Source organism: Ambystoma mexicanum, chromosome 12 (genome assembly GCF_040938575.1).
Source record: "Ambystoma mexicanum isolate Mex_15411 chromosome 12, UKY_AmexF1_1, whole genome shotgun sequence".
NCBI lineage: Eukaryota > Metazoa > Chordata > Amphibia > Caudata > Ambystomatidae > Ambystoma > Ambystoma mexicanum.
This window is the reverse complement of record NC_090936.1, coordinates 362,358,907-362,384,854: the sequence shown is the minus strand read 5'-3', so window position 1 is coordinate 362,384,854 and position 25,948 is coordinate 362,358,907. Positions and strand designations below refer to the sequence as shown.

The window sequence follows — 25,948 nt, the reverse complement described above, 5'->3', positions numbered from 1 at the left end:
TCACTGATGCACCACTGTATCAACGTGCACCGCTGGTCAGAAAACCTACATTTCCACCAATGTGAACATGGCCCTTTATCCCCAGTGGAGGCACGGAAGAAGAAGTGGTTGAATCCATCTTCACCGACACACAAAGCCATTGAGAAGATTGTTTGATAAAACTATCAAGAGATTTGAGGGGACTGACAGAATTCTGTCACACAGGAGGTTTGGAGGGGTTACACAATATTTGCCTAAAGTACAGGCCAAAGCGCTTGCATTTCAGCATACAGGGCATGAGACATAGGACTCTACTTGCCGTCTTGGCCCATAACGAGAATCTCGGCCGTGAACAATCTAGGACTAAGGGTAATGTAAGGATGCCTCGCTACACTAAGGCCTTTTCAAAAAGAAGTAAGCAATGGGTGATCAAACCAGTCTATGAGGAAATGGAGTTCGACTTTGTCAAAAGCCTTTTTGTTGCTGTATTAGAGAAGCACAGATATGGAATTTTGAACGTTTCTGTGCAGAGCACTGATCCATTGCCACCCAACATTGCCACTGTGCCATGTCCACCCAAAGGAGAGCTGGTTGTGAAGTACAAATCCCGGTTTAAATAATTGTAATACGATTGTATTTTTGTAAATACATTTTATTGTACAGTGTGCATACAAAGTACGCTAACCCTAACCCCTGCCTTCACCATCCAGGGTGCCGAACTACCTGGGTGTCATCTTTGAATTCTCTCTCTATTCACCTCATATTGCTGACCTTGTCTATATGTGTATGTATATATTTTTGTTGATGTAACTAATTTTCGCAATCTCTTATAAATGCTGGGCACTTAACTGAGGGGAGGCTTGCGTATTGCAAATAATAAAACAATAAATCTCTCTCACTTTCAACTCAACTCCTCGGGTACTTTATACTTTCCCTGGCCTTCCCCAAAAAATTAAAAGTCTCAATAGTTATGGTTCTTTGGGGCTTCAAAGCTCGCAGACAACGAGGACAAAATTGGGGCCTTAGAACGCGCCAAGCAAGCCGTTGCAGATGGGAGAGAAGCCAGTTCGCATTTGCACATTGAGGCGCACTACATAGATGGATTCGAAACTTCAAGTTCTCACAGATGGCTTTACTACGGGATGTTGCAAAGAAAGAATGTATGCTAATTTCTAGTGAAGGTCAGAGGCTTTGATTTTCAGCTCGCGCCCTGAAGAGGCCCACAACTCGCACTGGCAGTATAAGGTTCTATTGTTTTTTGACCGAGAGACAGGGACCATGCAGAAAGAACTTCATTTGAGGGGGGGGTGGTTGGGGGGTGCAATAACATTTGAGACGATAAGGCAGAAAATTCTTAAACTAGAGCAAGTTTCATGTTAGTTCAGTATACGAAAAATCGTAAGAGCACAGTGGGATTTACGGACTGCATTACGCAGAGACACAATGGAAATTGCAAATATAATGTAAGTAACTCTTTAGACGCTTTTATACCGGAATGAAGAATTAATGAATGGATGCATAAATGAATGAATGAAGAGCTTTGAAAAGGTTTGTGGGATCGTCCTTGTAGCGGGCACATGGGCATGCAGGTCCACATTCCACACGCATGTAGACAAAAAGTCGTTTCTCATTGTGTACTAACCTCGATATATTTCGTTAGTTTTTGCATTGATTTTAGAGCCGAACATACTCCATTGCACTATCCTTGAAAGCAAATAGTTTCAGCTCGGCCGTAATAAATAAAATGAATAATATTAATAAAGATCGGCTGGCGAGACTAATTATAAATTTTATGTTTTCAAAATAGGTACATCCTTCCCTTTTGCCCCTGCCACCAGTTTCAGACACCGGCAGACGGTTTCTTCAGCCGCCAGCTGCAGCTTAATGTAAACAACTGCACCATTCTGATGATCTTATGGGACGATCGGCAAGGGCCCATATGCCCTTACGCGGTACTAGCAGCTAGAAGCAACATATCAACCTTTACGCTGGCCTAGTGCCTTATTGATGGAACAGCCATGCGGTTCAACGTGCGACAAAAGTGCTTCTTTGAACGAAAACCAACACCCTGTGTACCATAAAGGAACAGCGCGTGACTCACGATAAAATTTTACCGATTTGCGGATATAGATGAAAGAAAATAAATGACTTTCGGAGTTCATATGGCAATTGCAGAATATTCTATAAACATTTAATGTCAAATAAATGTACTTTACCAAATTTTCCATGTTGCGGTTTGATTTTAAAGTACAGTTTCATATTCCGAATTGTGGCGCTCTGTGTTGTGAGCCGATTTGTGTTGGTTTCCGGGTTCTGTGTGAAGTCGCGTAGAAGACGACTGGGCGCGTTTGTCTACGCAGCACAGTAACGTCAAGGAGAGAGACAGGGAATATGAATGTTTTGATAAGGTCAGGGGCGGGGGATATGATTTAGTGCCGCAAAAGCAGGTCAGCCAGGGCGATGGGGGAAATGATAGGATTATCACAAAATGGCAGCTCCCTGGTGCCTATTTTCGTGTGCGTTTAATGGACGAAAACTCTGGTAAGGTCCATAGGAAATTGTTCTAAAATTGAGCGACATAGGCTTAAAACACATGGCCGACCCGTAGGGGCAATAAAAATTTTTGACCGAACCATTCCTTTTACTTTTGTAACTTTGTAGACCCAGCCCGCACTGGAGGGGTTACTTAGTATGCCCTTTTGTTTACTTTCTCCTGTAACATTTTTATGTTACCTTTTCTACAATGTATGGCTGGTGGAAGTGGCTTACTTTTTCCTACCATTGTGTGTGCAATTGCAGCTGCAGTAAAGCACCCATGGGTGCCCATTTTGTCAAAATGGCCCGGTCATCTTTTTTCGCCATTTCTTGTTGGAAAGGTCCTTCTTGAAATTTACTCTGCGTGCAAAACCAGGTTTGGTCCCTTTGTTCGTTTGGTCTTTGGCAGGGTTCACCGCTGAAGCCTGACTCTGGCTCTAGTGTGTCTGGCGGGGTAGGTACCCAAAACTCCCAGATTGACTGGCTGTCTACGGAGGACAGCCACCCTGCCGCGAGTGACAGCTAGGCTGCAAATAGGAGAAACCTGCATAAAAGGCGATGTCTTTTAGACAGAAGGCAGAGTCTACCACTGGACGAAGGAATCCAAAGAAGAATTTGGAAGAGAAGCTTGCTACAACTCCTGGACCGTTGGCTTGCTGGGTGAAGCCCTGCTGCAGTGCTGAAGCTCTGAATTCACCTAGACTAAAGAAGCCCTACAAAGGACAATTTATGGGTAGGAGGGACCAATCGACCCAAAGACGAACTCTTCTGGAAATCCTCTCGGAGCTGGCTGTACTTCCATTGCTGCTGCAGGAACCAATTGCGAGGGAGAGGAACACCAGAATCGTGTATCATTTTTAAGTCAGACCCGAGCTCCAGGAAGATCCTCCGGACTCCCTCAAAGCATGACTAATCAAGTCCAAGTTACCTCAGTGCTGGACCCCAGAAGCAGGGAAAGCCCACAAGGTATCCGAGAACCGCTGTGGTGTTATTCGCGATAAGCTGAAACCGCAAAAGTGCTGCTGATCTGAAGTTTCCCCATTGCTGCCGCAGACTTTTGAATCGTAGTGCAGGAGTCCCCAGACCTCCTGCCTCTTGCCCCCACGACAGAGGCCCAGGAACAGGATCTGCCATACTACAACAGGAACAAAAGCCAGCTGGAACCAATTTCTTCAGACCCAAAGTACTGTAAACTAAGGGGTACTTACCTCTTGTGTAGCATTGCTAGCTCTCAGTTGAGGCTTGTCCTCGTTACCTTTTGCAGAGTTGTTTGAAGCTTTGCCCATCACAAGCCTCCCAACTTGTGGCCAAACAGTGATTCCTTTTTCACAAAAACGCTCTATAACATTGTCCAAGACTTTTTAACTTACCTTCAAGAAGAACTACAGCTCCCCTAGACTTTGCTCAATTGACATTGGCTGTCCTAGCTCCCTGAAGACTCTTCTAATCTACGACTGTTTTTTGATCTGTCCCGCAAAAATGTCACACATTCTTTACTTGTGTAGCTGGGAAAGGGTTCATCTACATTGCATTGGGGGGGGGGGGGGGGGGTTTAAAAGTGCTTAGGTGTTTGAGAAACTCGTTAACCATTCTTTTCTCCCTTAACCTTTTCCTTTTGACACCAAATTCAGTATTGCTCTAACCGTACCAGTGATACAATGTCCATAGTGCCCTAGTTAAACCGACTTAAATTAATAAATAATTGTTTAATCAAGAAACCTTGAGTGTAAGTGTTATTTGGATACTCGTCATAGTGAAACTATGTTACAACCCTACAGCTCACATTGACCCCTCCTGAGATAAGCAAGGCTGCTCAGTCAGTCTACCAACTTGTGTAGTACATGCTTATACCAAGGGTCGGGTTAACTATTGCCAAGAGAACAAGGCTGGTGCAGTCTCCCATGGGGTACTGCATGCAATCTTGCCCAACACTCCTGATCACGAGAGGAATGACGGAGACTGGAGGAAACGTGTACAGGAGTGGAAAATCCCAGTCCACCACAAACGCGTCCCCTAAGAGTTACTCTTGGAGGAAATTCCCTTGAGCAAAACAGTCACATTTCCGGTTGGCACTGGTCGCAAACAGATCCACATGAGGGGTTCCCCAAAGGGTGAAGATCTATTTAAGGACTTCTTGAGCTAATATGGGGAAGGAGAGGGGAGATCTCATTTTCAGGCGAGCCTCTGGCACCAGGAAAATGAAGGATGCCATGAGACGAGCAACTTAATCGAAGGCCAGAAGATGCTGGGCACTCTGGAATTGGGTAGCCATCTGCACAATGTATGGAGCTCTCACCTCGGGTGGCAAGGCTTTCCCCGAAGAAGCATCCAGGACTGCACCAAACAATTGGAGTCTTTAAGACGGTATAATGTGGGACTTCTTGTAATCGAGGGAAAAGCCCAGTCTGAAGAGAGCAGCAGGTTACGCTGAGATGTTCCCGGGGTTGTTCGGGTGAACAAGCCCTGATCAGCCAATCGTCTTGTCTAGGTAGGGGTAGATGTGCACCCCCCCCCCTCTCCTCCTCCTGAGACTCATTGCCACCACTGCCCTCAACTTGGGGCAGAGGTCAGCCCGTATGGCAGAACTTAAAACTGATCATGAGAACCGCAAACCTCAAGTACTTCCTGTGCTTGGGATGGATAGGCACATGAAAGCAAGCACCCTGAAGGTCCAATGATACCATCCAGTCTTGTAGTTGGATCCTGAAGGATTTGGGAAATTGTAACCATCTTGAACTTGTCATTCCGGAGGAACTTGTTAAAGTCCAATATGGGTATCAATCCTCCATCCTCTTGGGATTCAGAAAGTATAGGGAACACCAACCATTGTTCCTTTCCGCTATAGGTACATGTTCCATTACATTTTTCTCTAGCAGGGTCAAAATTTCCGGCACAAGGAGCGGATCCAGAATTTTGAAAGTTATTCCCTGGGTAGACGATCCAGAGGCCTTTTTTGGAAAGGAAGGCATTAACCTTGGGCTACAGTTTCCAGTGGCCAAGCATCTGAATTAATGCCTCGCCATTCGCTCAGATGCTGAATAAGTCTGCCTCCCACCGGGGTCTTGCGAGTGAAGGCCTCAGAATGGTTTTGAGGTGGCTGAAGCAGCGGCTGATGGTAAAACTGCAGCTGCATGGGTTGGCTTAGCACCTCTCCCTCATCCACCACGAGCGAATCTTCTCTGACCTCTTTGACCGGCTTGTCCTCTTCCAATTGATAAGAATCAAAAAGCACTTATCGCTCCAGGGAGATGAAACAGTAGGGGTAATGAGGCTGTCTAATGGTGGCGCTAGGGGATTTAGCCACTGCCTTTGGAGTCTGCAGTTTTTCCAAATTCTCATCCGCCTTGCTGCCAAACAGCCTTGAGCAGTCAAAACGCATGTTGAGTAGTTTAGCTTGCACATCTGGTGCAAACCCGGACTTTATCAGCCACACAAATCTGCGTAACACTGTGCTAGCTGCCATGGATCTGCTGATGCTGTCTGCAATATCTAGACCTGATTGGAGACATTCACCCATTACCACCTTCCCATGCTTGTTGATTGCCAGGAAGCAGTCTCTTTCCTCTCCTTCGTGGATGTAGTCAGCCTACATAGCTACGCAGTCCCACAGGGTAAACGTAAACCATGACATGTTACATTAGTTGATTCTAATGCCATACTGCCAGCAGTAAATATCTTTTGTCGCCCAGGCATCCCCTCTGATCACTACCTGGAAGGATGGATGGGTATGCCGACTGCTTGGTAGATTTAGCAGCCTGAACCACCAAACATTCTGGTGTTGGTTTAGTCAGATACTCTGGGTCGTTTCTGGATGGTCCATTTTTTGCAAAATTTGTATTCATCGCAGCCGCAGTTTCTGGTGTCTCCCAGTTTGCGGAGACTTTTTTGGAATGCAGTGTGAAACGATCTTTTTGGGGACTCTGGTCTAAGAAGTCTGTCAAGTCATCTTGTTCAAAAGAAGGAGTGGGGGGGGTGTGGCCAACCGGCAAGCGATGTGGACGTGATCCTCTGTCGCTCCCGGGCCACCAGCCTAATCCTGTAAATATCCTGCCACAATAAGTTCTTGATCACAACAAAACCACGTCTGCAAGTAGCAAACCTCCACTGCAACGGGTAGAGGCACCGCGGGTCTGAACCGGCGAGTTCTTCCGAAGATACGGCCAAAGGAAGTTAGAGGCGGTGGACCGCGTCCCCATTCAAGATGGCCACCGTGGCTGCGAGGTAGGAGGGAGCGCACTAGGCGGCGGCAACCCTGCTAAATCTGGTGGTACGGAGGACAAACGCTGTCTCCCACTACACACAGCAACTAGGGAGAGCAGGCGAGCACAGACATCCCCCTACCTTATAGAAAGCCAAGTAACCCTGGCCGCAATCATCAGAAAACAGTGGGATTTATGGAAAAGAAAATTGACAGCATAAGCACAGAAGTATCACTACTACGACACAACCTGCAAAAATTCACGGCCCGCACAAGGGCAGCGGAGGACTACATATCAGAAACAGAGGACGGCCCGAGGACAATAAACCACCAAATGACCAGAGCACCGGCACGCCTAAAGGCACCGGAGGAGAGAGTGGAGGAGGGGGAAGGCAGAGCAAGACAAAACAATATCCGAATCCTTGGATTGTCCGAAAAGGCTGAGGGCCCGAGCATGGAGCTGTTCCAGGAGCAATGGCTGGCGGATCGGTTTGCTCCCAAGACCCTGTCAAAATGTTTTGCCCTTGAACGCGCCCTCTGTATGCCAGCAGGCAAACAGATCCCCGGAGCTCCCCCGCGAACGGTGATAGCGAAACTCCTGAGCTACAGGGATCGGGATGCCGTACTACAGATGGCCAGAACCAAAGGCTCAATAACGTACAATGGCTCCAAAATTGCCTTCTTCCCGGACTTCACCAGGGAGGTTCAGAGAGCGAGGCAATCCTTCGACCCACTTAAAAGACATCTTCAGGCTCTCAACATAAAACACGGACTGCTGTTCCCAGCTCAATTGGAAATATATCACAATGGTACATCTGTACACTTCATTGCTCCCAGGGAAGCATGGAGCTGTGCCGAAGGAAATCTGGAAGGCGAATCGCAGGCAAGACAATGGCAGAAATAGGCCACGACCAGAGAGAGCACCACCCGAGCGACCACAACAAGCGATAGAGCCGCAACCGAATGAAGGCGATGACTGATGCAAAAGTGGCAAGAAGTACATAAGCTGACGAGATAAGTACTATTGCCACAGAAATCCCATTGGCAAGCTCCATCAAACTTGGTACAGAACTGAATTGCAGAACATCTGGGGCCCACATCACACGGACCCCCACTACACTGTTGCTGCAAGACAAGAATAGGTAACATTTCCAGATACTAGTTGTAAAGACTTGCGTTGGCAGGTCAGATTATTTGGAATGCAGGAAATTAATGTTTTCGGTTATAAGAGTTTAAAGATCAGGGCGACAGATGCTTCAGTTTGGGACAGAGTATGGGGAGGGAGGGTTGGGAATGTTGTTTTGGAAAGCACAGGTCAATCAGCTACACCAGTTAAAAGTCATACATGGGTATTCAACGTCCAAGGAAAGGGGGGACAACTCCCGCAATGGGAGGGACACAAAACAGATAAACATACCATGACGACACAAGCGAGCCCCAACACTAAACATCTATGGCTTCCAACGTGGAATGTAACAGCTTGGGCAATAGAATCAAAGGAGACTAGTGACGCAAGCACTAAACAGATATGGCCCAGACATAGCATTCCTTACGGAAACTCATGGCCGGCACGACATGCCACCTTTTTAAGCGTACAAACTACTGCCCTGCGGTACATGCAGGGTTCTCCAAGAGGAGTGCTAATATTTATACATAATCGGGCCCCTCTGCAGATCTCAGACACAGGGGGGAGATACGTACACATTGCTGACACATTATGGAATCAGACCTTTGCCATTCTAGCGATTTACTCACCCCCCACACTTATGTCCACCCTACTGGAAGGCATCACACTCATAATAGCGGGAACCTGCAGACAACTGGAAAATGTAGGGGGGGGGGGGGTTTCAACGAAGTTATGAATGTAGAAATGGACCTCGCACACCTCAGAGGGAGAAACCCTGCCATACCCACCAAACTGGCTGCCTTTACATCTGCACTAGGGCTGAAAGAGTGTGGCGCGACTTACATCCTGCAGCATGTGAATACTCGTTCTACTCTGGGGCACACGCATCACTCTAGGCTGGACTATTTCTTCCTCTCCGCAACGGATATACATAAAGTAAGGGAGGCACACTATTCCCCCAGGGCATCTCGGACCACTCTCCACTTCCGATAGCTCTTGAAACACAAAAACCCTGTCCCCCACCATCCCAGCGGCTGAATAGCTATTACTTGGGCTTCCCCGAACGAGGACAAAATCCAAACGGCCACATCATTATACTTTGACCTGAACCAAGGCTCAATAGACAATACCGTAACCCTGTGGGAGGCCTATAAGGCATTTCTCAGGGGTGATATGATTGGGTGGACGACGGCACACAAGAAAACACATAGGAAAGCAGTGGCCGACCCTGAAACTGAAGTGAGGCAGGCCGAAACTCTGCACGAACACAAACTCACCAGAGAATAACAGGACCCTGATTCTGGCACAAAAAAAGCTACAAAATGTAGCACTGTACTGCGCCAAACAGGCACATAATGCGATGCGCGCAAGGCTCTATAAGACGGGCGATAAGGCGGGCAAACTGCTGGCATGGTTGGAGAGGAGGGATGAGGGACACCAGCAGATCAGGTATATAACTACCGACAATGCAGGGCAGGCCTCGACTGACCAAGAAATCGCAGCAAGCTTTGCAACCTACTACGAGTTGCTGTATGGGGACCACACAGACCCTATAGATACCTCCATATTAGATGAGATCACTCTACCATCCTTACAAGACACAGAAAATGAGCCTAGAACAGGAGATTACAGAGGAGGAACTAGTGACGGCCCCATCACAACTCGAAACATGGAAACCCCTGGGGCCGAATGGGTTCCAAGTAGAAACATGGAAGAAAATAGGGAGCAGTGAGGTGGCAACACACATGCTCAATATGTTCCTGCACTACAAAGAACTCGGAATTCTTCCCCCGGCCCCGAGAGAAGCTAGCACAGTAGTAATCCCCAAAGAAGGTAAACCTCCAGTTCGGTGTAGCTCCTACAGACCGATCTCCCTCAAACGGTGAGGCCACATATCCGGTGCTCACACGCACCTTATGACTCTCACTCTACGGACTTGAATTTCGGTTCCCGAGGGCGTTCAACCCACCAGCGCCTTGAGATCATACCAATGGTACATAAGGCGCTATATAAATGCAAAACATAATCCTAGCTAAAATTCTTGCAAATAGACTGCAAAATGTAATAACCGATTTAATTCACCCTGATCAATGTGGCTTTATGCCCCAAAGGTCCACGCGGATGAACATCCGCAGGCTCCACTCAACCAGCGAAAGAGCACAAACGTTGCAGGAATCACTTGCACTTCTTGCAATGGATTTCGGGAAGGCCATTGACTCAGTCTATTGGGAGGCCCTGTGGACAATGGGCTTTGGGGCCGCTTCATAGAATGGGTGGAACTCATACAACTCCTCGACGGCTGTGGTTAAAGTGAATGGATGGCCATCACACACCATTAAACTGGGTAAAGGGACAAGGCAAGGCTTCCCGCTGTTGGCAATGCTTTTCGCACTAGTGATTGAACCTCTAGCGGTGCTGCTGAGGAACACACGGTCATGGATGGGATTCCACTGGGCCTGTGACTGGGAAGATAGAATCTCCCTGTACGCCGATGACTTACGGATCTATTTTAGTAACCCGAAGGAATCCTGTCCTGTCGTTACTCAGCTGCTGCAAAGATATGGAATGCATGGCAGGCTGAAAGTGAACTGGGCCAAATCGATAATATTTCCGATTAAAGGGACGACCAACCTGATCCCAAATAACTGCCCGTACAGGGTGGAAGTGGGGCAGTTTCGCTATCTCGGCATACAAGTCACGCCCAACTTGGAGGACTACGTGTCGAAAAACTTATGTCCGATTGTAGAGAGGTTTGCAAATGATGTGAGACATTGGATAGTGCTACCCCTCACCTTACCTTACTAGGGAGAGTGGCGTTTTTCAAAATGCTAGCCCTCCTGCGCTTCTTATACATACTACAAAATACACCACTACACATTCCGGTGATAGAGTTCCGCAAAATCGACAAGATACTCAGGAAGCTACTATTGGGGGGTGGACACCCAGGGAGAGCCCCAAGCACCCTACAACGATCCATTTAGGAGGGTGGCATTGGACTCCCACACCTGCAAAAATACTAGTGGGCCTCACAAATGGCAGTCTTAAATGATATCCTACACGGCAACCGCGAACTCCCACACATTCGAGCAGATACGCGTGCTAGACAAAATCTCTCTCCATTGGAAAGTCTCCACCAGAACATAACACCCACCCCCACGCACGATGGCAACCCACAGAGCACGGATATGGGCGGAGACACACAAACACAGACTGGGAGGGGAAGATCACCCCAGCACAACCCCTATGGAGGAACAGAAACTGGTCTGAACTGAATAGACTTCCAAAATGGACCAGCTGGGAGACAGCAGGAATAACCAAAATTGGGGATGTGGATGTGCTACAAGAAGGCAAAATAGTACCTAATGAATGAGTGTGGATTACCCCCGACAGAACACTTTCACTATAGGCAAAGGTCTCATGCACTGGGTACACACATGCCAGCCCTCTCTGACATGCCTGAATGCACACTGATTGAAAGAAATATTGTACTAGATAGAGTGGATGTGAAAACAACCTCCATAATGTACAATGCAATCTCCTCATTTGCAACAACAACCCTCAACTGCCTGAAGGCAAAGTGGGAAAAAGACGTCTGCATAATACAGCCTAAGCAATGGACTGTAGTCTTCATGCACCCCAGAGAGGTTGCCATTTCTGCCAGAATCAGGCTTGTACAGCTCAAAATACTACACAGAATATACTACCCAAGGGTGGCGTTATATAGATGGGGGTGGGGGGGGGGAATAGCAGATGGTACAGCATACAAATATTGCCTAGTGGCTCCCCAGCCCACTACCAGGATGCATCACCAAGGCAGCCCTTCTCTCTTCAAACCATAGACTGGGGGAGCCACCCACTAAGCAGCAACCCCTTCAAACAAAGGGGTACTACCGGGCCAGAATCCTGATTTGGACAGAGCAAATACACAGGCGTCACGGGACGCCCACACAGGCTTCATAGGCACACTCAACTGCAGCCCCGACGCAAAGCATAGAATAAGGGCACTGGGAAATCAGCTATCAACAACTTCGATCCACAGTCTGGACACTTCTTGAAGCCTGTCTTAAGAGTCGATGGAGCCGACGAAGCGCACAACTAGATGATCCTTGCCCCGTTTGGGACTCAATTGGAGCAATATCTAAAAACATTAAACAGTTTTACATGAATGATAAAAGGTGCCACACTTTAACTCCCACCTATAATGATGAATGTCTTCAAAAGATTTAGTATTGTTTATAGCAAAAACACAAAGGAAGCCCTCTCCCGTCCTCATGTATTGGTCTCTCATTGCACTGTACTCTTCTTGACCAGCTGTGTCGAGGATGTCCAAAAGACAGGTTTCACCATCAATTACGACTTGTTTTCTGTAAGAGTCCTGAAAATGGATAAAATCACGTCAGTTAATCTGTACACACAAATCTGTTGAGCATTAATGCCTACAATGTCAGTCAGTGCATAAACTTCATTAAACTCTATACTACACAATGGGCACATTTTATAGAATATCTTTCACTGACCACCATATATCTTGAAATGCATCAGAGTTTTAAACAAGAGGGAACTAGGTACTCTCCCTTAGCCAACACAGGGATAAAGCAGGGTTCAAAAGTCATAAGCCACTAGCGCCACACACAGGACAGTGAATTACATGAATGCACATGCATTACCAGGGCAGCAACACGACCCAAAATAACAGTCAAATACAACCAAGAAAACAGTGCGACAAGGCCACCCATCCACAGCCACTGTTCGAGACAGGAAGATTGTGAATAACATCCAAATTCTAGAAAAAGTAAACCAACTTTAATAACCTAGTGTTATCATATAGCCAGGAAGATATCCTGTTTTGTAGCACAGTAGGTATTACAGTAACCAACATAATTACACTTAACGTTAATAAAACCACAAAGAAAGGTAGACCTGGCCCCATTGAATGCTACAAATACCTGAAAGCATAGACTTACTGGCCTTCAGGGATAATGGACTAGACTTAAAACTCACAAAAGATAACGTGAAAAGAGAACCTGGTTGTTTTTGTTGTCTGAAAAAACTATGCTTTGACATGAGAAATGTGACACACCCAAAAAAAAAAGTATTACATTTATTTTGGTGTGTCTGAAAGTAATGGATATTGTTTAAAACATTTGTGTGTCATATGATTTATGCGCCTATAGACAAGTGTTAAAAGGCGCAATAAGACAAGGGAGGAAATCTTACTAAGCTTCATGTCGTTGAGAGCGCAGGTAGGTGCGCGGGTAGAAGTGCACAGAGAGCAACAGGGCACAGAGTAAGTGCAAGGAAGGCTGAGACTGCAGGGGGCAATCCTAGCCTGGTAGTGCGAAGTTAGCCAAGTAACAGTGCAAGTGAGCAAGGCAGCGTTAGAAAAGATTTTACTTCGGTGCAATTTTCTCTCCATTTATGGATCCCCCCCAAAACGTTTTACTTTTGTTGGACTAACCAGACTTTCCAGTGGAGCGCAGCCTTTCACTGCACTCCTGTGGGCTTTTGCTCATTTGTTATGGGGAAACTGACATGTCCTTCAGGCTGTCAGTACTGGGGCGACATGCATTACTTACCGTAAAAGCATTTGTGATTGTTATCTGCTTAGATTCACATGCTGTACATATGGTCCGACATCCCGTGGTAACCGTGGAGTATTGCATCTCGTCTTTCGAGAATCGAAAGGGGACGTCGACATGGGCGTGCCTGCAACAATATCCCTACGTGACGTGCATTGTACCCAAGATCCCTCACGCTTCAATGTCCCTCCGATTGTACTTTATCTGCCGTGAGGGAGCCATACGACCATCTTGAGTACAGAAAAGAGAGAAAGTAAAATGTTCCTTCCATCCTAGCGGGGTGGAAGGGTGGGCGCATGTGAATCTAAGCAGATACAATCATCAGAAAAAAGTAATATATGTCTGACCTTGTTAATCTGCTTAAACTCACATGCTGTGCATAGACTAGCAAACAGTACCCAGAGTTGGAGGTGGGTTGTGAGAAGGAATAGTAGTGAAAAGATGTCTTAGTACTGCTTGTCCCACCTGAGAATCAGACCTAGAATGAGTGTCTGGGCAATAGTGTTTTGTAAAGGTGTGTACAGAACTCCAGGTTGCCGCTTTGCAAATGGACTCAACGGGAACATTTGCAATGAATGTTATGAAGCCCCAGGGCCTCGAGTAGAATGTGCTCTAGGCTTGAAGGGCAGTTCTCTTAGCAGGGTGTAGCAGAGTGTGATGCATTTGAAAATCAACCTAGAAATAGTGGATTTGGAGATCGCATCTACTTCTCTTCCTGCTGCCACTGAAACGAAAAACTGATTATTCTCCCTCAGTGGTAGAGTTCTTTCCATGTAGACCATGACTGCTCTGCATACAGCAAGTGTGTGCAGGCTTCTTTCTCTCATGCTTGAAGGGTTTTGAAAGAACGTTTGGAGTTCTATAGATTGGTTCACATGGAACTTAGAAATGAATTTAGGCGCAAAACTAGGGTGAGTGCGTAGAAACGGCAGGGTGAATTCTTTTCACTCCTTCAATGAAAGCCAACAACTGGTATTTCCACCTCAACACTTTCTGTGGTGACGTAGTGTAGGATCAAAGTGCAGCCAAGTGAACTTTTAGAGAGTTAAAGACCAGGCCTGAGTCAAGTAAATGAGCTGGGTACAAAAAAAAAATGTGTGGGAGAGCAGTTAATTGGGTGAATGCTCGGAGTTGCACCAGATGACAAACTGCTTCAACATTGAGTGTTTGGTGTTCTTGCCTATGAGAATGTCCATACATCTGAGGGAGCTGCGGATGCCCAAACTCTACGACCTTAGGAGCCAGGCCGCTAAATTCAATGTCTGCGGGCATGAGTGAAGCGCCTCCCCTTTGTCTTGCGACATGTTGTACGGGCAAGGCAGTTTGACTGGAGGAGATAGGGACATCTCCATCAGATGAGCGAACCAGGGTTGGCGGGCCCACATGGGGGGCCCCCAGTATCATCGTTACTGGTTCCTGGTGCACTATCTTGGGGGGAGTCAGGGGAAAAGCGTTAACAAATTTCCCTGACCATGTTATCTAGAGTCTGTTCCCCTTGGAACGGTTCTGGGCTACCTGGAGGCGTAATCTTGGCATTGAGCGTTCTCCAGAGTTGCAAATAAATCGATCTCTGGGAAGCCCCATTCTGCGAAAACGTTGGAGACTAGGTCTTCGTGTAATCGCCATTCGTACTTCACGGGCAATGGGAAATCTCTGCTGAGTACGTCTGCTAGAAGATCAGTTCCCCTGGAACGTGTTGCGATAACAGGAACATGTTGCGTTTGAAAGCTCACTTTCAAATGTTCTGTGACAGTTTGGACAGCCCTGGAGAGCGAGTGCCCCCCTGGTTTGTTCAGATGGTACATGGCTGTGGTGCTGTCTGTGAGGATCAGGACCGTCTTTCCCTGCAGTTGTGTCTGGAAAGCTTTTAGTGCTTTTAACACTGCCAACAGTTCCAATAGGCTTATGTGGTTGGATGCCATGTCTGATGACCAAACTCCATGCGCGGTTTCTTAAAGCAGGTGAGCTCCCCACCGTGTGAGAGACGTGTCTGTAGTTAGAGTGGCTTCCACTGGGGGGTGGTGAAGGATTTCCCCTTCAAGAGGTTGTCCCTCGACCACCACTGCAGCGAGAGAATGAGGGCTGGCGAGACAACCACTAGATCCTCCCACTGTCCACTGACCTGACACCACTGGCTGTTGAGCCACTCATGCATTGTATTTTGTATTTGTATTTGTATTTATTTTATTTATATTGCGCAACCTGCCCAAAGGCATCAGGGCGCATGTTTAGAAGGGATTACAAAGTTTTACAGAAAGATAGATTACAAATTGCATAGTAAATAAGCATACATAGAGAGTAGTCACAATAAATACAACAGTGGACGGGGTTGTAGAGCATGCAATGGATGATTACCACATGGTGGTCAGCTCTTCGTCTTGCTCATAGAGCCATTGTTTTGTTCTGTGTTTGAAGGATTGGACGCATGCGCAAGTGAGGATCCAAGTACATACATGACGCCCTCATTCCTAGCAGTCGCATAGCATTGCGTACCATCACCTCTCGACTGGCTACATACTGGAGGGATTTTAAACATGTTTTGAACCCTCTCGTTGGAGGGGAGGACGAGGCCATCCATTGTTCGAATTAGAGACCCTAGGAACTGCTTGACCTGACTGGGATCTAGGCTGGATTTTTTCTCGTTGATAGAGAATCCCAGACTGAATAAAAGATATCTCGTCTTTTGGGTATTTGACAGACAGGTTTCATAAGAGTCCCCTGTTATGAGCCAGTCGTCGAGGTAAGGATAGAGCAGATGGATTGCCTGGGCAGTTGTGCTGCTGCCACCGCTAGTACCTTTGTAAATACCCTTGGTGCAGATGCTATGCCGAAGAGTGGTACCTTGAACTGATAATGCTGGTCTTGTATCATAAATCTCAGGTATTTTCTGTGCGCTGGCAACATTGAAATATTAAAGTATGCATCTTCCATGTCCAGTGTTGCCATGTAATCCCCCTGCGATAGCAGGGGAATTACTCCTGCAGAGTGACCAGGCAGAACTTGTGGCTTTACAAATTTGTTCGCTGGGTGCAGATCTAAAACAGGGCGCATGGTTAGATCCTTTTTTGGGTACTAGGAAGTACACTGAATAAATACCTTCTTTTACTTGTGACAGAGGTACGATTTCTATGGCTCCTCTCTTGTAGTGTTGCGACTTCCTGCAGAAGCATGCTAAGATGGTCTGGTGTCTGTCGTCTTGCTCGTGGAGGTCTGAATGTTGGGGACTGGTTGAACTATCCAGTACCCGTGGCCCACGGTCTTTAGCACCCACTGGTCTGTAGTTATCCCCTCCCATGCGTGAAGGAACAATGTTAGCCGGCCCCTGACCCGGAAGGCATGGGAGGGGACCTGAATCTTCAGGTCATTTTGAACCTGAGGCCGGGGAGCCTCTAGGTGCAGAATTCTGGCGCCTTGCTTTCGCACAACGCCAAACTCTTTGGGGATACGGAGTGGTGTATCTGCTGGTTCCCTGCTGAGAATTCCAATTGTTTCCCCGAGGAGTATTGTTGAGGGAAGCATTGGCCACGAAAAAGCCATCTGGACCCAGATCCTCGTCTTGTAGAGGGTCTTTGTGTAATTTGGTCTAGTGTTTTCAGGGTGTCATGCTCCTTTTGTGCGGCCTCGATGGCCTTGTCGACCGCTTTCCCAAATAGGTTGGATTCTTCCAAGGGTTGATTTATAAGTGACGCTTGCGTCTCTGGCTTGAATTCAGAGTTCCGTAGCCACGCATGTCTCTTCAGGAGTGTGCCCTGAGCCAGGGATCGACCAACTGTCTCAGCAGAATCCAAAGTGTTCTAAAGTATGCTTTGGTTCACTTGTCTGCCCCCAGTGACTGGTCAGGAGACGAGTTCATAGTGGTTCGGGAACCTCCTGTAGGCCTTCTTGTAGTAAGGCCCATTGAGCATCCGCGTTGCTGGACAATAAGGTTGTGTTGGCAATACGTGCTGAAAACCCTGCTGCGCCGTGACCCTCTTCCCAAGGGTGTAAAGTCTTTCACCTTCCTTATCAGGGGGTGCCTCCCCAGTTGACAGAGGGACCCCCTGCCTTCTTTCTTGTAGTAGTCACCACCAGAGAGTCTGCGGTGGAGTGACCTCTGATATAAATGGGGTCCGAGGGAGAAGGATAAAAGAGTTTCTATTCTTGGGTCAACACCTCGTGAGAGCAGGTGTTGATAAGGAGGGAGCCAGACGTTTAATTGAATTGAGAGGGATACCCTGGCTGCCCGGCGGCTTCTCCTTGAGGAGGTCCTCCACGAAGTCAGCTTCAGGGACAGCTTCTTCTGTGGCAATTGAAGTGTTCGCTGCTTTGCGCAACATGACGTTAAACGTCAATTCATCACCCACCGGCGAGGGTTGTCTAGTGGGGGTGGTCTGGGGGGGGGATCCAAAGATAGGGCATCAGGATCTTGTGGATCTGGAGACTGCCATGGTTGAGGGTCACCCATATTTGGGTTCTCCTCCCAGCCCTCTATGGGATCATGCAGGTCTTCAGGATTGGTGAATTGATCCTCATCTTGAGTGTCTGCAGGAAGGTCTTCAGTGAGGTCATAGTTGTATAGATCCTCTTCCAGAGAGGGGTCAAAGAGCCTTGTGAATTTTGCTACAGGGTCTGAAGGGCTCTCATCCCGTGGTCTTCTTGGTGTGGGTTGTTCTGAACAGGAAACAAACCTGTCCAGCCTTTCCATGCAGTTTCCAAATGTCTCCCTAGTCCAAAGAGAAGACCTAGAATGGTCTAGCGATTGCAAAGGTTCTTGAAAACGCTCTTCTGCTGTAAAACATCGAGATTTATCTCAACGTCAAATACATCTCTTCTTCGCCCTCAGAGAACTCCTCCTGGGGGACCGACAGAGGTGGGACATGCCTGTGCCTCTTTCGGCTTATGGGAGGGTTCCGGTACTCCTCTTAGGCTATCCTTGGGTCTCGACGGATCCTTGGCCTTTTCCATAGGCCTCGAAGAATCCCTTGATTCGGCGGAAGCAATCCTTGCTATGCCGTCGGCAACGTCCTCCGCAGATGGGAGATGCGTAGCTTCAGCCTGCGATTGGAAAGGAGTCTTTCGGTGGTGCCAGGGCCTGGACCTCAGCGGCTGCCAGTGGCAGGGTCTCGTCTTCGGCAACCACCTTTTTTGGCCTGGTCGCTAGGCGCATTTGCGGCTGCGGGGAGGGCTGCCAATCCGGGTGGTCGGTGGGTGCCACCGGAACTTCCGTTGTACCTGTTGGCGCTCAAGTCTTCGACTTGGCTGAAGATCGACTTGGGGTTGTGTGTTTAGTGCTGTGTAAAGGTTTGCTTTTGTCGCCGGGGTGTGACTTCCCCCATAGTAGTGCCTGAGCCGTGCCTGGCGGGGCCGGACGATGCGGAACGAGACCGTTCAGCCGAAAGGTCAACGACCTCCGGTTCAGAGGTCTGATAGTCGCTCTCGCCGTCGTCACATTCGGTGGCTGCGGCAGCAGGAGAGAACTCGGCCTTTGAGATCCCGTAGGCCGCCCACTGCTTGACTTTGCGCTCCTTTAATGTCTTAGGATGGAGGAGCTTACAAGCCGCGCATCCTACTTCATTGTGATCGAGGGGCAAGCAACAGATACACTGTTTGTGCTGATCTTTCCAGGGAAATTTGCCTTTACAAATGGGCAAAACCTAAATGGAGTCCTCTGCATTGCTGAGGATGGGTAGAGAGACGAAGACCAAAAGGGAAAGAGGAAGGAAAGGGAAAGGCATTCTAGATTGTACAGAAATGTCCACCCGACCCCACTCTCTCTTCTGTGTAGGCCGGAAGGAAGGCCCAGCCACGTGGTCGGCAGCGTTGACTGGATCACCCCCCGTCGAAGTTCTGAAGGTCTTCGGCAGAGATCTGGAACAGCCGTCAAAAATAAGGGACAGATAGGGTGATCTGAATTATTTTATATAACTATTCGACCAAAGGTCGAGGGGACAATAGGCAAGGTCTCTGACGAGCTCCGCATTAGGCGACCAGTATGCTGGGCAGAAAAAAACAATCTGAGGGACCTTGACGCGTGAGGGATCTTGGGTACACTGCACGTCACGGTGGGATAGTGTTACAGGCACGCCCATGTCGACGTCCCCTTTCGATTCTCGAAAAACAAGAAGCAATACTTGCGGTTACAACTGGATGTCGGACCATATGCACAGCATGTGATTCTAAGCAGTTAACAAGCATCAGAAACTAGGTTTCCCTTAGTCTTGTCGTCATTTTTCTGGTAACTTTATCTATGTGCCAAGTACCTTACAGTACTGCACATAGGAGTCCTTTGGTTTCGTGACCCTACCCACTCTCCAAGGATTTTTTGGTGTCTGTGCAAGTGAGCCTAGGATTAACAGGTGGCAGTAGTTTACTTGAAAAGAATAGGGACCAGATCATGTTTGGCCCAAGACTGGCCAATGCAGAAAACAGATGTGCCACCAAATTGTTATGTCCCTTGGCAATTTTGTCCCTTTGCATTCCCAAAGGTCGAGAGTCCCGGGTATTCATTATTTGGGCATGCAGCCTCCCGCCAAACCCGCATCGTTCACTGGCTCCTGCATGTCACGTGTGCTAGTGCCCAGGAAGAAGGTTGAGACTGGTCCCAAGCCACACTACTGATACCAGTATGTCTGGTAGGCCTGAATGACTGGAAACACTGAGCCATGATTGGCGTGAATGCAAGAGAGCAGATTAAGCATGAATCGAATCTTGGATAAGGGAAGGGGCTCTGCATCCAAGCCAGGTCGATCAACTGACGCCCATACCGAACTACAGATGGAGCCAAGTATCCTGAAACGAAAGAGCAGACCTGTGGAATCGCTGGAGAAATGCTGGAAGGTTTGGCACCCTGACCCTGCCTCGTCGCACCCCTGCTTTTGCATCGATTCAAGAAGGCCTACTAGGGCGCTTCGACTCTTTGGAGTAGTGGGACCAACTACTCTCTGCACTTCCGGCTTACCCTCGCAAAGAGCCTCTTTGAAGTGTTCCTGTGCCATCCAGCAAACTGACCAGCTCGAACCTGGGGTATCATATAGGAGCGCTGCTTTCCCAAGTTGAGACGCGAGACTTTAGTAATTGCTTACTTGTGGTCCTGGGCCATCATACGCCAAAGCTCATTGTCCTAGCTCCTCTGGGTTGCAATATATAAAAGTGTGCCACACTGCGACCATTTGTGGTGCCTTGCGGACCTGCCCTCTTGTGCCCAGAGAGGCACAGCACTGGAGCAGAGAAAAAGTCTACTGTCCCACCACGGACGATCGTCCCGTCCTGCAGTCGCTGAGAGCCGGAGTGATGTGTACCTGCAGGGTTTAAGCCTACAAGCAACCTGGACTAGACTGGCAAAGTTCAGCCCGGACTGTGTCGAGGGTCGGCGAGTACTGCATTGCTTAACCATGCCCCCCTGGCACAGCCATTTGTTTTTACACACGAGAATCCCTGAAAAGATACACCTTAGCTAGGCTAGCGTGCGCTCCCCAGGCATTTCCTAATGTCGCTCTACCTGCAAGGATAGATCCTCCTCAAATAATAGGGCTTTATTCTTCATCACCTCAACCCCCTTCCTGAACTGCTACAGCTCCCTGAAGTGGGCCCGTTTTCACTCTTACGCACAACCGTGCATTGTTAACGGACTGCTGTACTTTTGAGCACAAGGCTCCCCACTTCATAGGGCTCGTCTGCATAAACTAGGGATCGCCTTTAAGATCTGTGATAATCGCTTACTTGCTCTTCTGTTACAGGTCGTGTTCTCTCCCTTTATCCGCATTAGGCTGAACGCATTTGTATATATGTTACAGAGTAAAACTTGTGTGGCAACTGTTCTTTATTACTGTGATTTATTTGTGTTTAGTTAGAAAGGCCTATAATAAATGTATTTTTGATATACACCTGTCTAAGAGTATTCTGTGGGAGTCTGATCACTCTCGGCCCTCCCGAGATTTAATCTTGACTGCCTGCCAAGCTACTGTAGATTGGTCTGGTTTGTCCAGAAGGTTCCCCAGTTCCACTTAACTAGGGTGGCCTCCTAATATTCTGCCCACCAGGTCAGAGTTTAGAAATCCATCTTAACGGACTGGTTGCAGGGCAGGGAGCGGGGTATGTGTCCTTCAAGACTCAGATCCGACTCAAGGCGGCGATAGGCACCTGCAGAGGAGAGGGAGCTCCTGCAATCTCCCCCCCCCCCCCCAATTCTCTGCTTGGAGAAGCAACTCACCTGCAGAGAGTTGGAAGTAGACAAGCGAAAGGCTCTAGGAGGAAGGTACTAGAGAAGAGAAAGTTGAAGGTAGTGCAGGCCATAGCACCAGAACGCCTCGTGGACGATGCAGAGGGTCTTATGATCCTTGCAGCCACCGGGAGCCAGTAGACACATTTCAGGGATGGAGAGATGCAATCCCTGGCATCAAGGATCCTGTTCATCAGGAGTTAAAGAGGGCGAATAGCAGAGATAGGCAAATGAGAAAGACTGTTGCAGTAGCCCAGCCTAGAGAGAACCAAGGCGCTGGAGATGGTTAGCTTCGTGGAGGGGGTGGTTCGGGGGTGGCTGGGGCACCGGGGGAGAAAAGGGAGAATACCTCTGAGGAGGAACAGCTGGGAACAAGCATTCTTGGCAAGGTCCGTGATGTGTGGAAAGAAGGAGAGAGTGAAGTCGAAGATGGCCAAGGTTCGTCTCACAAGAGGGCTAGGCCAGAGGTCCCAAGGAGGGTGGCCAGAGTGAGAGGAAACGTGGGAGCAGGTGGTCCCAATGAGAAGGGTCTCAGTCTTAAGGCAGAGAGCGTTAGAGGCGCACCAGGCCTGAATAGCGGATAGATAGGGATGATTGAGGAGGACGAGGGTAACGGGGGAGCGAGCGAGCAAGAGGACCCAAGGTTGGTCAAGGAGGAAGGAGGTCAGCCACACCAGAGCCTGATCCGTGATGCCACGGATCTTCCGGAGACAAGCAATCAGGATGTTGTGGTTGACCGTGTTAAATGCAGAGGAAAGGTTGAGGAGAATGAGGAAACGAAGAGCTAGAGAAGATTAGAGAGCAGATCTTCACAGCAGTGCAGTCTGTGCCTTTTGCTGCTCTTAAACCAGACGGATGGTCATGGAGACAACCAACTGATTAATTGTGGAGGGTTAGGAAAGGAGTGATAGGGATCGGGGATAGTTTGCTGAAAAGGAGGAGTCAGCAGGAGGCTTTTTTTAGTAGGGGGTGCACAAGGGAGAGCTTTAGAAGAGAGGGGAAGATCCAGTGGTGAAGGAATGCATTACATCGGCCAAGGCTGGAGAAAGAGAACCAATGTATATCTTAATGGTTCTAGAGGAGCAGCGGGTCGTCAACTGTTATGAGTCTTTTATAGACTTGTCTGGAAAATATTCAGGTGCACAGGAAAGAGTGAGCAGAGGGGCGGCCAAGGAAGGCCTGCGAGAGGTGGAGAGAGAGAAGAGAAGGAGTGTGTGGACTGGATGTCCTAGGTTTTAGTGGTGAAATAAGCCAGAACCATGCAGAGCACCTGGGTAGCTGTAGAAGAGGTAGATACTGCAGTAGGATTAACCATCTCCTTGCAGATTTCAAAATGTTTGGCTGTGTTAGAGGCTGTAGAGATGCAAGCTTGAATATTGACACTGAGAAGAGGGAGTCTTTATTGCCTTTGCAGTAGGCGGCGGTCCAGGTTGTCGGAGGGTGCACCCGAAGCCCCCACTTCGGTTCAGCGTTTGAGCAGCCAGATCAGAGACATGCCAAGAATTGCATTTGGCAGGCTTCCGGCAGATCCTCATAACAGGGGTAAGGATATCCAGAGTGTTCGAGCGTTAAGCGTGTCCCGGTCTTTTTTCGCCATTTCTTTTTGGAAAGGTCCGTCTAGTGTTTGTCTCTGTGCGCCAGGGTAGGCAGGAAGTGAAGGAGGTGCCCGAAACTCCCTGTGCTTAGTCTCATAGGAGACCCAAATGCACCTTGGAGTGATTGGCTGGCTGACTGTCCGGCAAGGACAGCCACCCTGCTGGGTGAGTGGCAGCTAGGCTGGGGGAAACCGTTTATAAAGGCGAGTCTCCAGGACTGGAAAGCAGTCAACCACTGGAACGAAAGAACCGAAGAAAAGCTGAAGAGGACGGCGGCTGCAACTCCTGGACCATTGATTTGCCTGGTGAAGCCCTGCTGCAGGTCAGAATTGCTAAGTTCATCTCAACAGAGAGGCCACGTCAAGGACTACTTCCTTTGAGTTGGTGGACCAATCAACTCGTAAGCCACCTGGATACCATTCTCGAAGCTGGTTCGGATTAACCAGGGGGAAGGACACCAGCGTGTGTGCTTGAAGAACAGCTACTCTAACTGAAGGGACTCATTTTGTCAGCGTTTTCTGACGATCCCATGCAGTGCAGGAGTTCCCCGACGTCCTCCCTCTTGCCCCACGACTGAGGCTCAGAACAGTGCGATCTGCAGGAACCATCGTCTTCAGCTGCATCTTTTGGCTACAGACTAAGCTACTGTGCCAACCCGATTGAGAGACCGATTCTCTCGTGGTGAAAGTTCGTGGAACTTTCCCAATTTACAGGCCTAATCAGCTTGTGACCCAACATATGATTCTTTTTCGTATAAAATACTTTTGAGAACTTTGGCAAAGAATTTAGTGTTTACTTCAAGAACTGCTCTTTCCTATCCAAGACACTAGTTCATTGACTTTGGCCTATTGAACTGAATCGAGTCCTCTAGTTAACTAAACTATTTGCACTTCCTAAGAAAGTATTTGTGATCTATTCTGCTAACTCGTGCCTTTTTGCTCCCATTGAAAGTAACTGAAATGCCATGTTGCTCCTATTTCAGGGGAGCCTAATTTGTTCAGAAACTTAGTTTGCTATTGAAGTGCATTTGTGTAGAATACTAAGTTGCCACCTTCTAGTGAATGTTTTCTAAATTATTGTGTAATAAATGAATAAGTGTTTTACCAAGAAACCTTGAGTATAAGTGTCTACTTGAACCACTGTGATTGTAAGACCTCTGTGTAACCTCTTGTACTGCTCACATTCCCTCTTGAGATAAGCCTGGCTGGCTGCTCAGCTCGCTACCACAAAACTGTAGGTTGGTTTTCCTGTAGTCCTAATTGTATGTGGTGGTCCCAAGCAATTCTGCCCAACAATTACACAAAAAGGTCTTACTCACCTAGTATAACTGCATTCTCTGGTCTAGTACCCTTGTATTACAGAAAGTAATCTAAAAGTAACAAATGTTTTTTTACTCCCCATGAATAGGTGTGGCCTATACTAAATGTGAATGCCAAGGTCCGATTTCCATAGAAATACCGTTAGATTTTCTGAACAAAGTCTATGCTTTTGTCCGAGTACTTTAAAGCATAGTGTTGTGTTTTTACAATTATGGTTATATACAATGTGATAGTACTTACTTACCCAACATTCCTCTTTGCTTACTTGTATTTAAATAAACCATTTATTTTTACAATAAATAGTGTTTCTTTGGACCATGTGTACTACAATTTCTTTGTAAGGATTCTACAGCCTTCTCTCCCTCCTAAGATAAGCCTGGCAGCTCGGTCTATGCTACCATATACTCAGGTGGTACAACCCTATACTAAGAGGGGGAGCCTTGTACTGTCTACAGCCTACCAGTTAACGTGCGTATCTTGCCCTTTTACGCATGTAAATATGGAAAATACGGATCATTTAATTTTGTACTGCGTACCGTGTACGCTTTGATTTATTCATTAAAAAAAAACATACTGTCCACCACTAGATGGCACTGTAGAATTTCTTTTGTCAGCAGCATAGCCTTCTTATGCATGATGGTGAATTTCCAACTGAAAGACCAAATCTGTGACAGCTAAGCGAGCAACACAATAAAGCATGCACCCTTTTAAAATGTGTTCATACCCATAACGTTTGTTCGGATAAGTTTTACTCTCTTGCAGAGGAGAACACTCATTTTTACTCTTGAAATTGCATTTACGCTCTAATTTGAAAAAGCATGCGTAAAATACTCCCACCTCAAAATCTTATCTGGAGCAGACTCAGTTGAATTTATTGTTCACGCTTATACAGGAAGCAAATAATGTTTCAAAGCACCAACAGGAAGGGGACCGGGGATGATCAAAAATGTTATTACAACATTAAGTTAAATAAGCCAAAAGATAAGCGGGAAGGGGGAAGATGAACCTACTATGCCTTGTGAGTGTTCAACGTGCAAGTGCATAGCGGAGAGGGGTATGGGATAGGTACTCATGGTGAGCAGCAGGTAAAGTGCTATGAAGTAAGTGCAAACTCCAAGGGGAGGGTGAGCCGAAGCAAGTTCAAAGGATGGACAAGTGGGAGGTCATGTCGAACGGGAAATTATATCGTGCCTCCTATACTGTATGAATATATGTATATTGGCCTACCCCAAGCTGTTTATAAGCCACTTGCGAGGAAAACCGTGTTGCAAGGTCTTGACCTTAGGTCAGTGTAAACCGCCATTTTAGATTCTCCCTCTAAAGTCACCCTGTGTTCTAAAATGGTGGACAATGTCATTCTGAATGCAACATGGCCGTCTTGACCTCTGTGTACAAACTAATGTATAACTTGCCTGCAGGC

At 47.6% G+C, this 25,948-nt stretch overlaps 1 protein-coding gene across 2 annotated transcripts in view; it reads right to left on the bottom strand.

Annotated features, from left to right (window-relative positions):
- KRAS (KRAS proto-oncogene, GTPase) overlaps positions 1-25,948 on the bottom strand; it is a 229,606-nt gene that overhangs the window by 153,471 nt on the left and 50,187 nt on the right. For both annotated transcript variants that reach the window (XM_069628481.1, XM_069628480.1), the window contains exon 3: positions 12,035-12,213. In XM_069628481.1, the coding sequence (XP_069484582.1) occupies positions 12,035-12,213 (179 nt within the window). The remainder of the gene's footprint in view (positions 1-12,034; positions 12,214-25,948) is intronic.